At 45.7% G+C, this 11,893-nt stretch overlaps 1 protein-coding gene across 2 annotated transcripts; it reads right to left on the reverse strand.

The window, feature by feature from the left end:
* Positions 1–267: 267 nt before the first annotated feature.
* Positions 268–11,624, reverse strand: LOC106599027 (complement C1q-like protein 2). 2 transcript variants are annotated; one of them, XM_082974038.1, is made up of 4 exons: positions 11,283–11,618; positions 7,199–7,261; positions 1,111–1,242; positions 268–712 (listed from the first exon to the last, which is right to left on the reverse strand). In XM_082974038.1, exons 1-4 carry the CDS (start codon positions 11,566–11,568, stop codon positions 426–428), a joined length of 768 nt encoding a protein of 255 aa, XP_082830164.1. In that variant the 5' UTR covers positions 11,569–11,618; the 3' UTR covers positions 268–425. The 2 variants fall into 2 exon arrangements, with proteins under 2 accessions (XP_082830164.1, XP_082830165.1); XM_082974039.1 differs by lacking the exon at positions 7,199–7,261 and having other exon boundaries at positions 11,283–11,624.
* Between the last annotated feature and the right edge of the window lie 269 nt (positions 11,625–11,893).

The following is an 11,893-nucleotide window of genomic DNA, read 5'->3' on the forward strand; positions in this document are numbered from 1 at the left end:
TAAACCAGACAGGACTGTTTGGCTGTCAGTTTTCTCGTTTTGTTTTGTGATGTGTTCTTTATTAAATAAAAATCATGATGAACACTAACTCCGCTGCGCCTTAGTCTACTCTCTCTCCCGACAGCCATTACAGATCTCTATAGATAGATATAGAATGAAAATAAGTATTGAATGATCTTGAGTCCACAACATACATGAGAATAAATATGTTGTTAATCTTTCATTTTTACTTACAGAAAGATTCATAGTGATTGACAGATTGCTTGGTTGATTTATTGATCGATCAATCGACTTCATTTATTTTATAATCAAAAGGAGAAGGGTGCTCCAGCCAGACACAACATTGCAATCAATAAAAACAAATATAGAGGATAAACACACGTTGGCTGAAGGCTTATTTCCATTGTGGTTCACTGATTATCATCTCACACTGGGAAGAGCAGGAAGCCACTGAAGGTGTTTCTCTTGTGACTGTCATCATAGATTGTGGTTCCACCCAGTTGAACGTCAACTACATCTCCCTGCTCTAGCAGCAGAGAGGCAGCATTAGCTACATGGTGCTGGGATTTTGCAATGTATTCCCAAAGACCTGCCTTCAGGGTTACATTGCCATTTGTGCGGAGGTTGCAATGTATGCCGCTGTTCCTTTCTACGATTCCGAACAAGGCGATTCTGAAGTAGTACACTCCCCTCACTGGGGCTGTGAAGTGACCTGGGAAAGAGATTAAACATGTGAGTCTGTCTCCATACATAGTTCAGTTGAAGACTCTCTATAGATAGACTGAACTATCTCTCTCCATAGATAATTCAGTTGAAGACTCTCTATAGATAATTCAGCTGAACACTCTCTATTGATAAATCAGTTGAAGACTCTCCATAGATAATTCAGTTGAAGACCCTCTATAGATAATTCAGTTGAACACTCTCTATAGATAATTCAGTTGAAGACTCTCCATACATAGTTCAGTTGAAGACTCTCTATAGATAGACTGAACTATCTCTCTCCATAGATAATTCAGTTGAAGACTCTCTATAGATAGTTCAGTTGAAGACTCTCCACAGATCAGTTCAAGAGTAAGAAACTGCAGCAAAGCATACATTGTAACTCACCATTAGTTGGGTTGTAGTGATTGCCGATGTTTGTCAGGATGTCCTTGTAGACCAGGGTATTGGATGTGGGTCCATAGTAACCACCATAGTAACCCCCAACTCCCAAAGTAACAGAGAACGCTACATTCCCTTCTAAGAGGAAACAAACAAAAACAAACACTGGTCAGAAACCAACAAGACACTTTGTGTAATGCTTTAGTTACCACGGCAGCCTAACCTCTACGCCTGTACCTGTTCTCTGTCCTCAGCTCCTCCTGTACCTGTTCTCTGTCCTCAGCTCCTCCTCTACCTGTTCTCAGTCCTCAGCTCCTCCTCTACCTGTTCTCAGTCCTCAGCTCCTCCTCTACCTGTTCTCTGTCCTCAGCTCCTCCTCTACCTGTTCTCTGTCCTCAGCTCCTCCTCTACCTGCTCTCTGTCCTCAGCTCCTCCTCTACCTGTTCTCTGTCCTCAGCTCCTCCTCTACCTGTTCTCTGTCCTCAGCTCCTCCTCTACCTGTTCTCTGTCCTCAGCTCCTCCTCTACCTGTTCTCTGTCCTCAGCTCCTCCTCTACCTGCTCTCTGTCCTCAGCTCCTCCTCTACCTGTTCTCTGTCCTCAGCTCCTCCTCTACCTGCTCTCTGTCCTCAGCTCCTCCTCTACCTGCTCTCTGTCCTCAGCTCCTCCTCTACCTGTTCTCTGTCCTCAGCTCCTCCTCTACCTGTTCTCTGTCCTCAGCTCCTCCTCTACCTGTTCTCTGTCCTCAGCTCCTCCTCTACCTGTTCTCTGTCCTCAGCTCCTCCTCTACCTGTTCTCTGTCCTCAACTCCTCCTCTACCTCTACCTGTTCTCTGTCCTCAGCTCCTCCACTGTTCTACCTGTTCTCTGTCCTCAGCTCCTCCTCTACCTGTTCTCTGTCCTCAGCTCCTCCTCTACCTGTTCTCTGTCCTCAGCTCCTCCTCTACCTCTACCTGTTCTCTGTCCTCAGCTCCTCCTCTGCCTGTTCTCTGTCCTCAGCTCCTCCTCTACATGTTCTCTGTCCTCAGCTCCTCCTCTACCTCTACCTGCTCTCTGTCCTCAGCTCCTCCTCTACCTCTACCTGTTCTCTGTCCTCAGCTCCTCCTCTACATGTTCTCTGTCCTCAGCTCCTCCTCTACCTCTACCTGTTCTCTGTCCTCAGCTCCTCCTCTACCTGTTCTCTGTCCTCAGCTCCTCCTCTACCTGTTCTCTGTCCTCAGCTCCTCCTCTACCTGTTCTCAGTCCTCAGCTCCTCCTCTACCTGTTCTCTGTCCTCAGCTCCTCCTCTACCTGTTCTCTGTCCTCAGCTCCTCCTCTACATGTTCTCTGTTCTCAGCTCCTCCTTTACCTGTTCTCTGTCCTCAGCTCCTCCTCTACCTGTTCTCTGTCCTCAGCTCCTCCTCTACCTGTTCTCTGTCCTCAGCTCCTCATCTACGTGTTCTCTGTCCTCAGCTCCTCCTCTACCTGTTCTCAGTCCTCAGCTCCTCCTCTACCTGTTCTCTGTCCTCAGCTCCTCCTCTACCTGTTCTCTGTCCTCAGCTCCTCCTCTACCTGTTCTCTGTCCTCAGCTCCTCCTCTACCTGTTCTCTGTCCTCAGCTCCTCATCTACCTGTTCTCTGTCCTCAGCTCCTCCACCCTTCTACCTGTCCTCTGTCCTCAGCTCCTCCTCTACCTGTTCTCTGTCCTCAGCTCCTCCTCTACCTCTACCTGTTCTCTGTCCTCAGCTCCTCCTCTACCTGTCCTCTGTCCTCAGCTCCTTCTCTACCTGTTCTCTGTCCTCAGCTCCTCCTCTACCTGTCCTCTGTCCTCAGCTCCTCCTCTACCTGTCCTCTGTCCTCAGCTCCTCCTCTACCTGTTCTCTGTCCTCAGCTCCTCCTCGACCTGTTCTCTGTCCTCAGCTACCGCTCCTCCTCTACCTCTACCTGTCCTCTGTCCTCAGCTCCTCCTCTACCTGTTCTCTGTCCTCAGCTCCTCCTCTACCTGTTCTCTGTCCTCAGCTCCTCCACTCTTCTACCTGTTCTCTGTCCTCAGCTCCTCCACTCTTCTACCTGTCCTCTGTCCTCATCACCTCCTCTACCTGTTCTCTGTCCTCAGCTCCTCCTCTACCTGTTCTCTGTCCTCAGCTCCTCCTCTACCTGTTCTCTGTCCTCAGCTCCTCCTCTACCTGTTCTCTGTCCTCAGCTCCTCCTCTACCTGTTCTCTGTCCTCAACTCCTCCACTCTTCTACCTGTCCTCTGTCCTCAGCTCCTCCTCTACCTGTTCTCTGTCCTCAACTCCTCCTCTACCTCTACCTGTTCTCTGTCCTCAGCTCCTCCTCTACCTGTCCTCTGTCCTCAGCTCCTTCTCTACCTGTTCTCTGTCCTCAGCTCCTCCTCTACCTGTCCTCTGTCCTCAGCTCCTCCTCTACCTGTTCTCTGTCCTCAGCTCCTCCTCTACCTGTCCTCTGTCCTCAGCTCCTCCTCTACCTGTCCTCTGTCCTCAGCTCCTCCTCTACATGTTCTCTGTCCTCAGCTCCTCCACTCTTCTACCTGTCCTCTGTCCTCAGCTCCTCCTCTACCTGTTCTCTGTCCTCAGCTCCTCCTCTACCTGTTCTCTGTCCTCAGCTCCTCCTCAACCTCTACCTGTTCTCTGTCCTCAGCTCCTCCTCTACCTGTTCTCTGTCCTCAGCTCCTCCTCTACCTGTTCTCTGTCCTCAGCTCCTCCTCTACCTGTTCTCTGTCCTCAGCTCCTCCACTCTTCTACCTGTCCTCTGTCCTCAGCTCCTCCTCTACCTGTTCTCTGTCCTCAGCTCCTCCTCTACCTCTACCTGTTCTCTGTCCTCAGCTCCTCCTCTACCTGTTCTCTGTCCTCAGCTCCTCCTCTACCTCTACCTGTTCTCTGTCCTCAGCTCCTACTCTACCTGTTCTCTGTCCTCAGCTCCTCCTCTACCTCTACCTGTTCTCTGTCCTCAGCTCCTCCTCTACCTGTCCTCTGTCCTCAGCTCCTCCTCTACCTGTTCTCTGTCCTCAGCTCCTCCTCTACCTCTACCTGTTCTCTGTCCTCAGCTCCTCATCTACCTGTTCTCTGTCCTCAGCTCCTCCACTCTTCTACCTGTTCTCTGTCCTCAGCTCCTCCACTCTTCTACCTGTCCTCTGTCCTCATCTTCTCCTCTACCTGTTCTCTTTCCTCAGCTCCTCCTCTACCTGTTCTCTGTCCTCAGCTCCTCCTCTACCTGTTCTCTGTCCTCAGCTCCTCCTCTACCTGTTCTCTGTCCTCTGCTCCTCCTCTACCTGCTCTCTGTCCTTAGCTCCTCCTCTACCTGTTCTCTGTCCTCAGCTCCTCCACTCTTCTACCTGTCCTCTGTCCTCATCTCCTCCTCTACCTGTTCTCTGTCCTCAGCTCCTCCTCTACCTGTTCTCTGTCCTCAGCTCCTCATCTACCTGTTCTCTGTCCTCAGCTCCTCATCTACCTGTTCTCTGTCCTCAGCTCCTCCACTCTTCTACCTGTCCTCTGTCCTCAGCTCCTCCTCTACCTGTTCTCTGTCCTCAACTCCTCCTCTACCTCTACCTGTTCTCTGTCCTCAGCTCCTCCTCTACCTGTTCTCTGTCCTCAGCTCCTCCTCTACCTGTCCTCTGTCCTCAGCTCCTCCTCTACCTGTCCTCTGTCCTCAGCTCCTCCTCTACATGTTCTCTGTCCTCAGCTCCTCCACTCTTCTACCTGTCCTCTGTCCTCAGCTCCTCCTCTACCTGTTCTCTGTCCTCAGCTCCTCCTCTACCTGTTCTCTGTCCTCAGCTCCTCCTCAACCTCTACCTGTTCTCTGTCCTCAGCTCCTCCTCTACCTGTTCTCTGTCCTCAGCTCCTCCTCTACCTCTACCTGTTCTCTGTCCTCAGCTCCTCCTCTACCTGTTCTCTGTCCTCAGTTCCTCCTCTACCTCTACCTGTTCTCTGTCCTCAGCTCCTTCTCTACCTGTTCTCTGTCCTCAGCTCCTCCTCTACCTCTACCTGTTCTCTGTCCTCAGCTCCTCCTCTACCTGTTCTCTGTCCTCAGCTCCTCCTCTACCTGTCCTCTGTCCTCAGATCCTCCTCTACCTGTTCTCTGTCCTCAGCTCCTCCTCTACCTGTTCTCTGTCCTCAGCTCCTCCTCTACCTGTTCTCTGTCCTCAGCTCCTCCTCTACCTGTTCTCTGTCCTCAGCTCCTCCTCTACCTGTTCTCTGTCCTCAGCTCCTCCTCTACCTGTTCTCTGTCCTCAGCTCCTCCTCTACCTGTTCTCTGTCCTCAGCTCCTCCTCTACCTGTTCTCTGTCCTCAGTTCCTCCTCTACCTGTTCTCTGTCCTCAGCTCCTCCTCTACCTGTTCTCTGCCCTCAGCTCCTCCTCTACATGTTCTCTGTCCTCAGCTCCTCCACTCTTCTACCTGTCCTCTGTCCTCAGCTCCTCCTCTACCTGTTCTCTGTCCTCAGCTCCTCCTCTACCTGTTCTCTGTCCTCAGCTCCTCCACTCTTCTACCTGTTCTCTGTCCTCAGCTCCTCCACTCTTCTACCTGTCCTCTGTCCTCAGCTCCTCCTCTACCTGTTCTCTGTCCTCAGCTCCTCCTCTACCTGTTCTCTGTCCTCAGCTCCTCCTTACCTGTTCTCTGTCCTCAGCTCCTCCTCTACCTGTTCTCTGTCCTCAGCTCCTTCTCTACCTGTTCTCTGTCCTCAGCTCCTCCTCTACCTCTACCTGTTCTCTGTCCTCAGCTCCTCCTCTACATGTTCTCTGTCCTCAGCTCCTCCTCTACCTGTCCTCTGTCCTCAGCTCCTCCTCTACCTGTCCTCTGTCCTCAGCTCCTCCTCTACCTGCTCTCTGTCCTCAGCTCCTCCTGTACCTGTTCTCTGTCCTCAGCTCCTCCTCTACCTGTTCTCTGTCCTCAGCTCCTCCTCTACCTCTACCTGTTCTCTGTCCTCAGCTCCTCCTCTACCTGTCCTCTGTCCTCAGCTCCTCCTCTACCTGTCCTCTGTCCTCAGCTCCTCCTCTACCTTTTCTCTGTCCTCAGCTCCTCCTCTACCTGTTCTCTGTCCTCAGCTACTCCTCCTCCTCTACCTCTACCTGTTCTCTGTCCTCAGCTCCTCCTCTACATGTTCTCTGTCCTCATCTCCTCCTCTACCTGTCCTCTGTCCTCAGCTCCTCCTCTACCTGTTCTCTATCCTCAGCTCCTCCTCTACCTGTTCTCTGTCCTCAGCTCCTCCTCTACCTGTTCTCTGTCCTCAGCTCCTCCTCTACCTGTTCTCTGTCCTCAGCTCCTCCACTACCTCTACCTGTTCTCTGTCCTCAGCTCCTCCTCTGCCTGTTCTCTGTCCTCAGCTCCTCCTCTACCTGTTCTCTGTCCTCAGCTCCTCCTCTACCTGTTCTCTGTCCTCAGCTCCTCCTCTACCTGTTCTCTGTCCTCAGCTCCTCCTCTACCTGTTCTCTGTCCTCAGTTCCTCCTCTACCTATACCTTTTCTCTCTCTCTTCAGCTCATCCTCCATCTCTACCTGTGTTCTCTCTCTCTTCTCTTCTACCTGTTCTCTCTCTCTTCTCCTCTACGTTTCCCCTCTCTTCTCCTCTACCTCTGTTCTCTCTCTTCTTCTGCTCTACCTCTGTTCTCTCTCTTCTTCTCCTCTACCTCTGTTCTCTCTCTTCTTCTCCTCTATCTGTGTTCTCTCTCTTCTTCTCCTCTATCTGTGTTCTCTCTTCTTCTCCTCTATCTGTATTCTCTAACTTCTCTAAAATTCAACGTTAAACATAAAAATAAAATAAATCATAAAATAGTTTAACAACCCTGTTTGTCAGCTTTCAAATTATTTCAAAGTCCTCCATGATTGTTTTTCAGTGATGAAGACATGGAAGTCTCATGGTAGGGTGGGGTATGCAACATGGGTCAACTTGGAACACCTCTATGACCTGAATGTTTTGGCATTCAGGTTCAACGTGTCCCTTTCTGACCACTTCCACCATGGGCAAACATGGAATGTTTGTTCAAATCAAAGGGGGTGCAATCAGAATGTGATTGAAATCATACGGAACGACCAATAAATAAATACATAATATTGGTTCAAATATATTACCCAAATCACAGATTCACCAAAGTCTCTTGTTTTACCTTGAATCTCAGCCTTCAGTAGCTTCACCTGGTTCTCTGCAGTTCTCAGCCTGAACTGCATCTCTGGAATAAGAACCACAACAACTCTTATTGACCATTTATACCTGGTAATAATATGGGTCTTGTGCTTTCTGATTCCTATCAACGGAAGTTAGCTCTCAACACTGTTGCCGTAAAACAATCCTAGCATGAATGTTATTAGTTATTGTTCAGCTCAAAGACACATTTTAAAGCTTCCGACTAGCGTCCTTGAGCTCTGGTCAGATCTGCAATAATTCAAATTTCTCAAACATACAACTATTTTACACCATTTTAAAGATACACTTGTCCTTAATCCAACCACATTATCCGATTTCAAAAAGGCTTTACGGCGAAAGCATAAAGTTAGATTATGTTAGGACAGAGCGTCAACAAGAAAAACCGCACAGCCATTTCCCAAGCAGGAGAGGCGTCACAAAAAACAGAAATACAGCTAAAATTAAGCACAAACCTTTGACGATCTTCATCAGATGACACTCCTAGGACTCAATGTTACACAATACATGTATGTTTTGTTCGATAAAGTTCATATTTATATCCAAAAACCACATTTTACATTGGCGCATGATGTTCAGAAAATATTTTGCCTCCAAAACCTCCGGTGAATGAGCACAACAATTTACAAAAATACTCATCATAAATGTTGATAAAATATTAAACTGTTTTTCAAAGAATTATAGATAAACATCTCCTTAACTTCTATGGGCTACGTGGGACGTCAGCGTCCCACCCGCGGGACACACTATTCAACAGCCAGTGAAAAATCAGAGCGCCAAATTAGAAAACAACTAAATTGTCATAATTCAAATTTCTCAAACATGCAACTATTTTACACCATTTTATAGATAAACATCTCCTGAATCCAACCACGTTGTCCGATTTCAAAAAGGCTTTACAGCAAAAGCAAAACATTAGATTATGTTAGGATACCACCACAGCCAAAGAACAACACAGCCATTTTCTTAGCATTTTCAAAGCAACGGTATTCATCCAAAAGCACAAAACCAGCTAAAATGATGCACTAACCTTTGACAATCTTCATCAGATGACACTCCTAGGACATTATGTTAGACAATACATGCATTGTTTGTTCTATCAAGTTCATATTTATATCCATAAACAGCATTTTACATTAGCGCGTGATGTTCAGAAAATATTTTGCCTCCAAAAATGCCGGTGAACCAGCACAACAAATTACAAAATGTCTCATTATAAACGTTGATAAAATATTAAACTGTTATTCAAAGAACTATAGATTAACATCTCCTGAATGCAATCGCGTTGACAGATTTAAAAATAACTTTACTGGGAGAGCACACTTTGCAATAATCTGAGTACTGTGCTCAGAAAAAAACAGCAGACAATTATAGACACCGGCCATCTTGGAGTAATCTAAACGCATAAATAGTATAAGAAATATTCACTTACCTTTAATAATCTTCATCAGAAGGCACTTCCAGGAATCCCAGGTACTCAACAAATGTTGTTTTGTTAGATAAAATCTATAATTTATGTGCAAATAGCTTATTGTTGTTCGCGCGTTCAGTTCAGCTACTCCAAATGTGCGCGCGGAAAATGTTACGACGAAAAGTAAAAGAAAGGTCCACAATAAATGCGAGGTCCACAATAGGTCCACAAAATCCAAGGTCCACAATAAATGTTGTTTTGTTCGATAAAGTTCATAATTTATGTCCAAATAACTCCATGTTGTTTGCACGTTCAGCAGGCTACTCAAAATGTACGGCGCGCGAGGGAACCTTTACGACGAAAAGTTTTAAAAAAGTACTATTTACGTTCGTTCAAACATGTCAAACGTTGTATAGCATCAATCTTTAGGGCCATTTTAAGTTCAAACTTCAATAATATTTCAACCGGACGTTTGCAATGTCTTGAAAAAGGTTTTGGAACATTAGGTCCCATCTAACGTGAACGCGCCCTATGAACTCAAGGGAATTTCTGGTTACCTGCTTACCAGCGTTCTCCTTCGGTCTGTGTTCACCGCAAAAGGCCCAAACAACTTACTAAGACTGTTGACATCTAGTGGAAGCCTTAGGAAGTACTATTTGAGTCCTAACTCACTGTGTGTCAGAAAGGCAAGGACTTGAGAAAACTACAGGAACCAGATTTTAATTTCCTAGTTGGATTTCTCTCAGGTTTTTGCCTGCCATATGAGTTCTGTTATACTCACAGACATCATTCAAACAGTTTTGGAAACTTTAGAGTGTTTTCTATCCAAATCTACTAATAATATGCATATTATAGTTTCTGGCCCAGAGTAGTAACCTGTTTAAAATGAGTACGTTTTTCATCCGGCCGTGACAATACTGTCCCCTAGCCCAGACAGGTTAATGCAGCCACTGTGACAGATTTCAAAAAAGCTTCACGGGGAAAGCACACTTTGCAATAATCTGAGTACAGCGCTCAGAAAACCAAACCAGCAATACAGATACCTGCCATTTTGGAGTCATCTAAAATCATAAATAGCATTATAAATATTCACGTACCTTTGATGATCTTCATCAGAATGCACTCTCAGGAATCCCAGGTCCACAATAAATGTTGTTTTGTTCAATAAAGTCCATAATTTATGTCCAAATACCTCCTTGTTGTTTACGCGTTCAGTAAGCTACTCCAAATGTAGGAAGCGTGCCGAACATTTCACGACGAAAAGTCAAAAAAAGTTATATTTACATTCGTAGAAACATGTCAAACGTTGTATAGCATCAATCTTTAGGGCCTTTTTAACATAAAACTTCAATAATATTCCAACCGGACGTTTCCAATGTCTTGAAAAATGTTATTGAACACAGCTACCTCATCACGTGAAAGTGCACCACTGAAGTCATGTCATTTTCTGAGTCACCAACTTCCCGGCCTTCTTGTTCGCTCTCTGTTCACTGCAAAAGCCTGGAACAAGGTTCTAAAGACTGTTGACATCTAGTGGAAGCCTTAGGAAGTGCAAAATGAACCCTAAGTCACTGTGTGTTAGATAGGCAATGACTTGAAAAGACTACAAGTATCAGATTTTCCACTTCCTGGTTGGATTTTTCTCAGGTTTTTGCCTGCCATATGAGTTCTGTTATACTCACAGACATCATTCAAACAGTTTTAGAAACTTCAGAGTGTTTTCTATCCAAATACTAATAATATGCAAATATTTGACTCTGGGCCCGAGTATTAGGCAGTTTACTCTGGGCACGCTTTTCATCCGAAAATGAAAATACTGCCCCCTATACCTAAAAAGATATGTGTACTTTACTTTACTATTTATATTTTTGTTACATTATGACAGGAAAATGGTCCAATTCACACACTTATCAAGAGAACATCCCTGGTGATTCCTACTGCCTCTGATCTGACCGACTCACTAAACACAAATGCATAGTTTGTAAATTATATCTGAGTGTTGGAGTGTGGCCCTGTGTATCCGTCAATGAAAAAAAATAAACATAAAATTGTGTCGTCTGATTTGCTTAATGTACGGAACTTGAAATGATTTATACTTTTGATACTTAAGTATATTTCAAACCAAATACTTTTAGACTTTTACGTAGTATTTTATTGCGTGACTTTCCCTTTTACTTGAGTAAATTTCTATTAATTTATCTTTACTTTTACTCAAGTATGAGAGTTGGGTACTTTTTCTGCCACTGGTTTTAACAGTGTGTCTCCTATCTGGCTCCAGTGTCCACATTGTGTCTGTATGTTCCTTTGCCGTGCTATATTCAATGTGCTGTGTTGAGTGTGCTTACCTTACCTAGATCTCTCTTACCATCAGAATGCATTGACATCTTACCAATGTAAACTATCTTAGTACAATGGCAGATTGTTTTGCTTATTTTAACATAATAAGGCTTGAAAGAAGTCAGAATATTGTAAAACAAGACAAATCATCTTGATTGTCTGGGAAAGAGAAATGAACACAAAACAAGTAAATACATTTTCTGGGAAAGTGAGACCGACTCAAAACAAGAACATGTAACTTCATTATCTCAAAACACTACAAAACATCTAGGTAAGATTGACATTTTTTTGCACTTATTACCTGAATTCTGTGTCTTCATATCCTCCAGTTGACTTTGAGTGACAGCCAGTTCCACTCTCTGTTCCACCACCATGTCTCTCAGCGCTCTCAGCTCAGCCCAGAGGTCCGGCTCAGAGTCTGTCCGTCCATCTGTCTTTCCATCTGCTGGTGTTGTGACCACCTCGTTTTCCGTCTTGAACTCTACAGCTTTGGTGACCTCTACCCCTTGACCTTTGGTGACCCCTACCACAGACAGACAGAGGAGCAACAACAGAGGAACAACAGAGACAGACTTCTGCATCTTCATATCACAATCACAGCTTGATAATGGAACTGGAGGTCTGAATATTGCTTACCCTTATATACACACTGATTCAGAATTCACCCATCCCCCTAGTCATGTTGCAACACTAAACTAGTCAAGCCTCACTCCTCCTCCTCACTCCTCCTCCTCCTCGGTTGCTTCCCACTTAATGAATTTCATCAGGATCTTTGGGTTAAAAAAAACTCCTGTTCACTTCTCAATCACTGGGACGACACACATGATCATAACCAGTTCAGACCAAGGTGTGGTCCAGAATAAGGGGAGGGGTCTGAGGAGGAGGAATAACAAAGTTCTGAATATGTATTTC

This window comes from Salmo salar, chromosome 04 (genome assembly GCF_965601325.2).
Source record: "Salmo salar chromosome 04, fSalSal1, whole genome shotgun sequence".
NCBI classification, from domain to species: domain Eukaryota; kingdom Metazoa; phylum Chordata; class Actinopteri; order Salmoniformes; family Salmonidae; genus Salmo; species Salmo salar.

Coding starts and splice junctions, on each gene's coding strand:
- LOC106599027 (XM_082974038.1), bottom strand. CDS start 11,568: ATGAAGATGCAGAAGTCTGTCTCTGTTGTTCCTCTGTTGTTGCTCCTC. Junction 1,243..7,198: donor ACTGAAGGCTGAGATTCAAG/GTAAAACAAGAG, acceptor GTTTCCTCTTAG/AAGGGAATGTAGCGTTCTCT. Junction 713..1,110: donor TCACTACAACCCAACTAATG/GTGAGTTACAAT, acceptor TCTCTTTCCCAG/GTCACTTCACAGCCCCAGTG.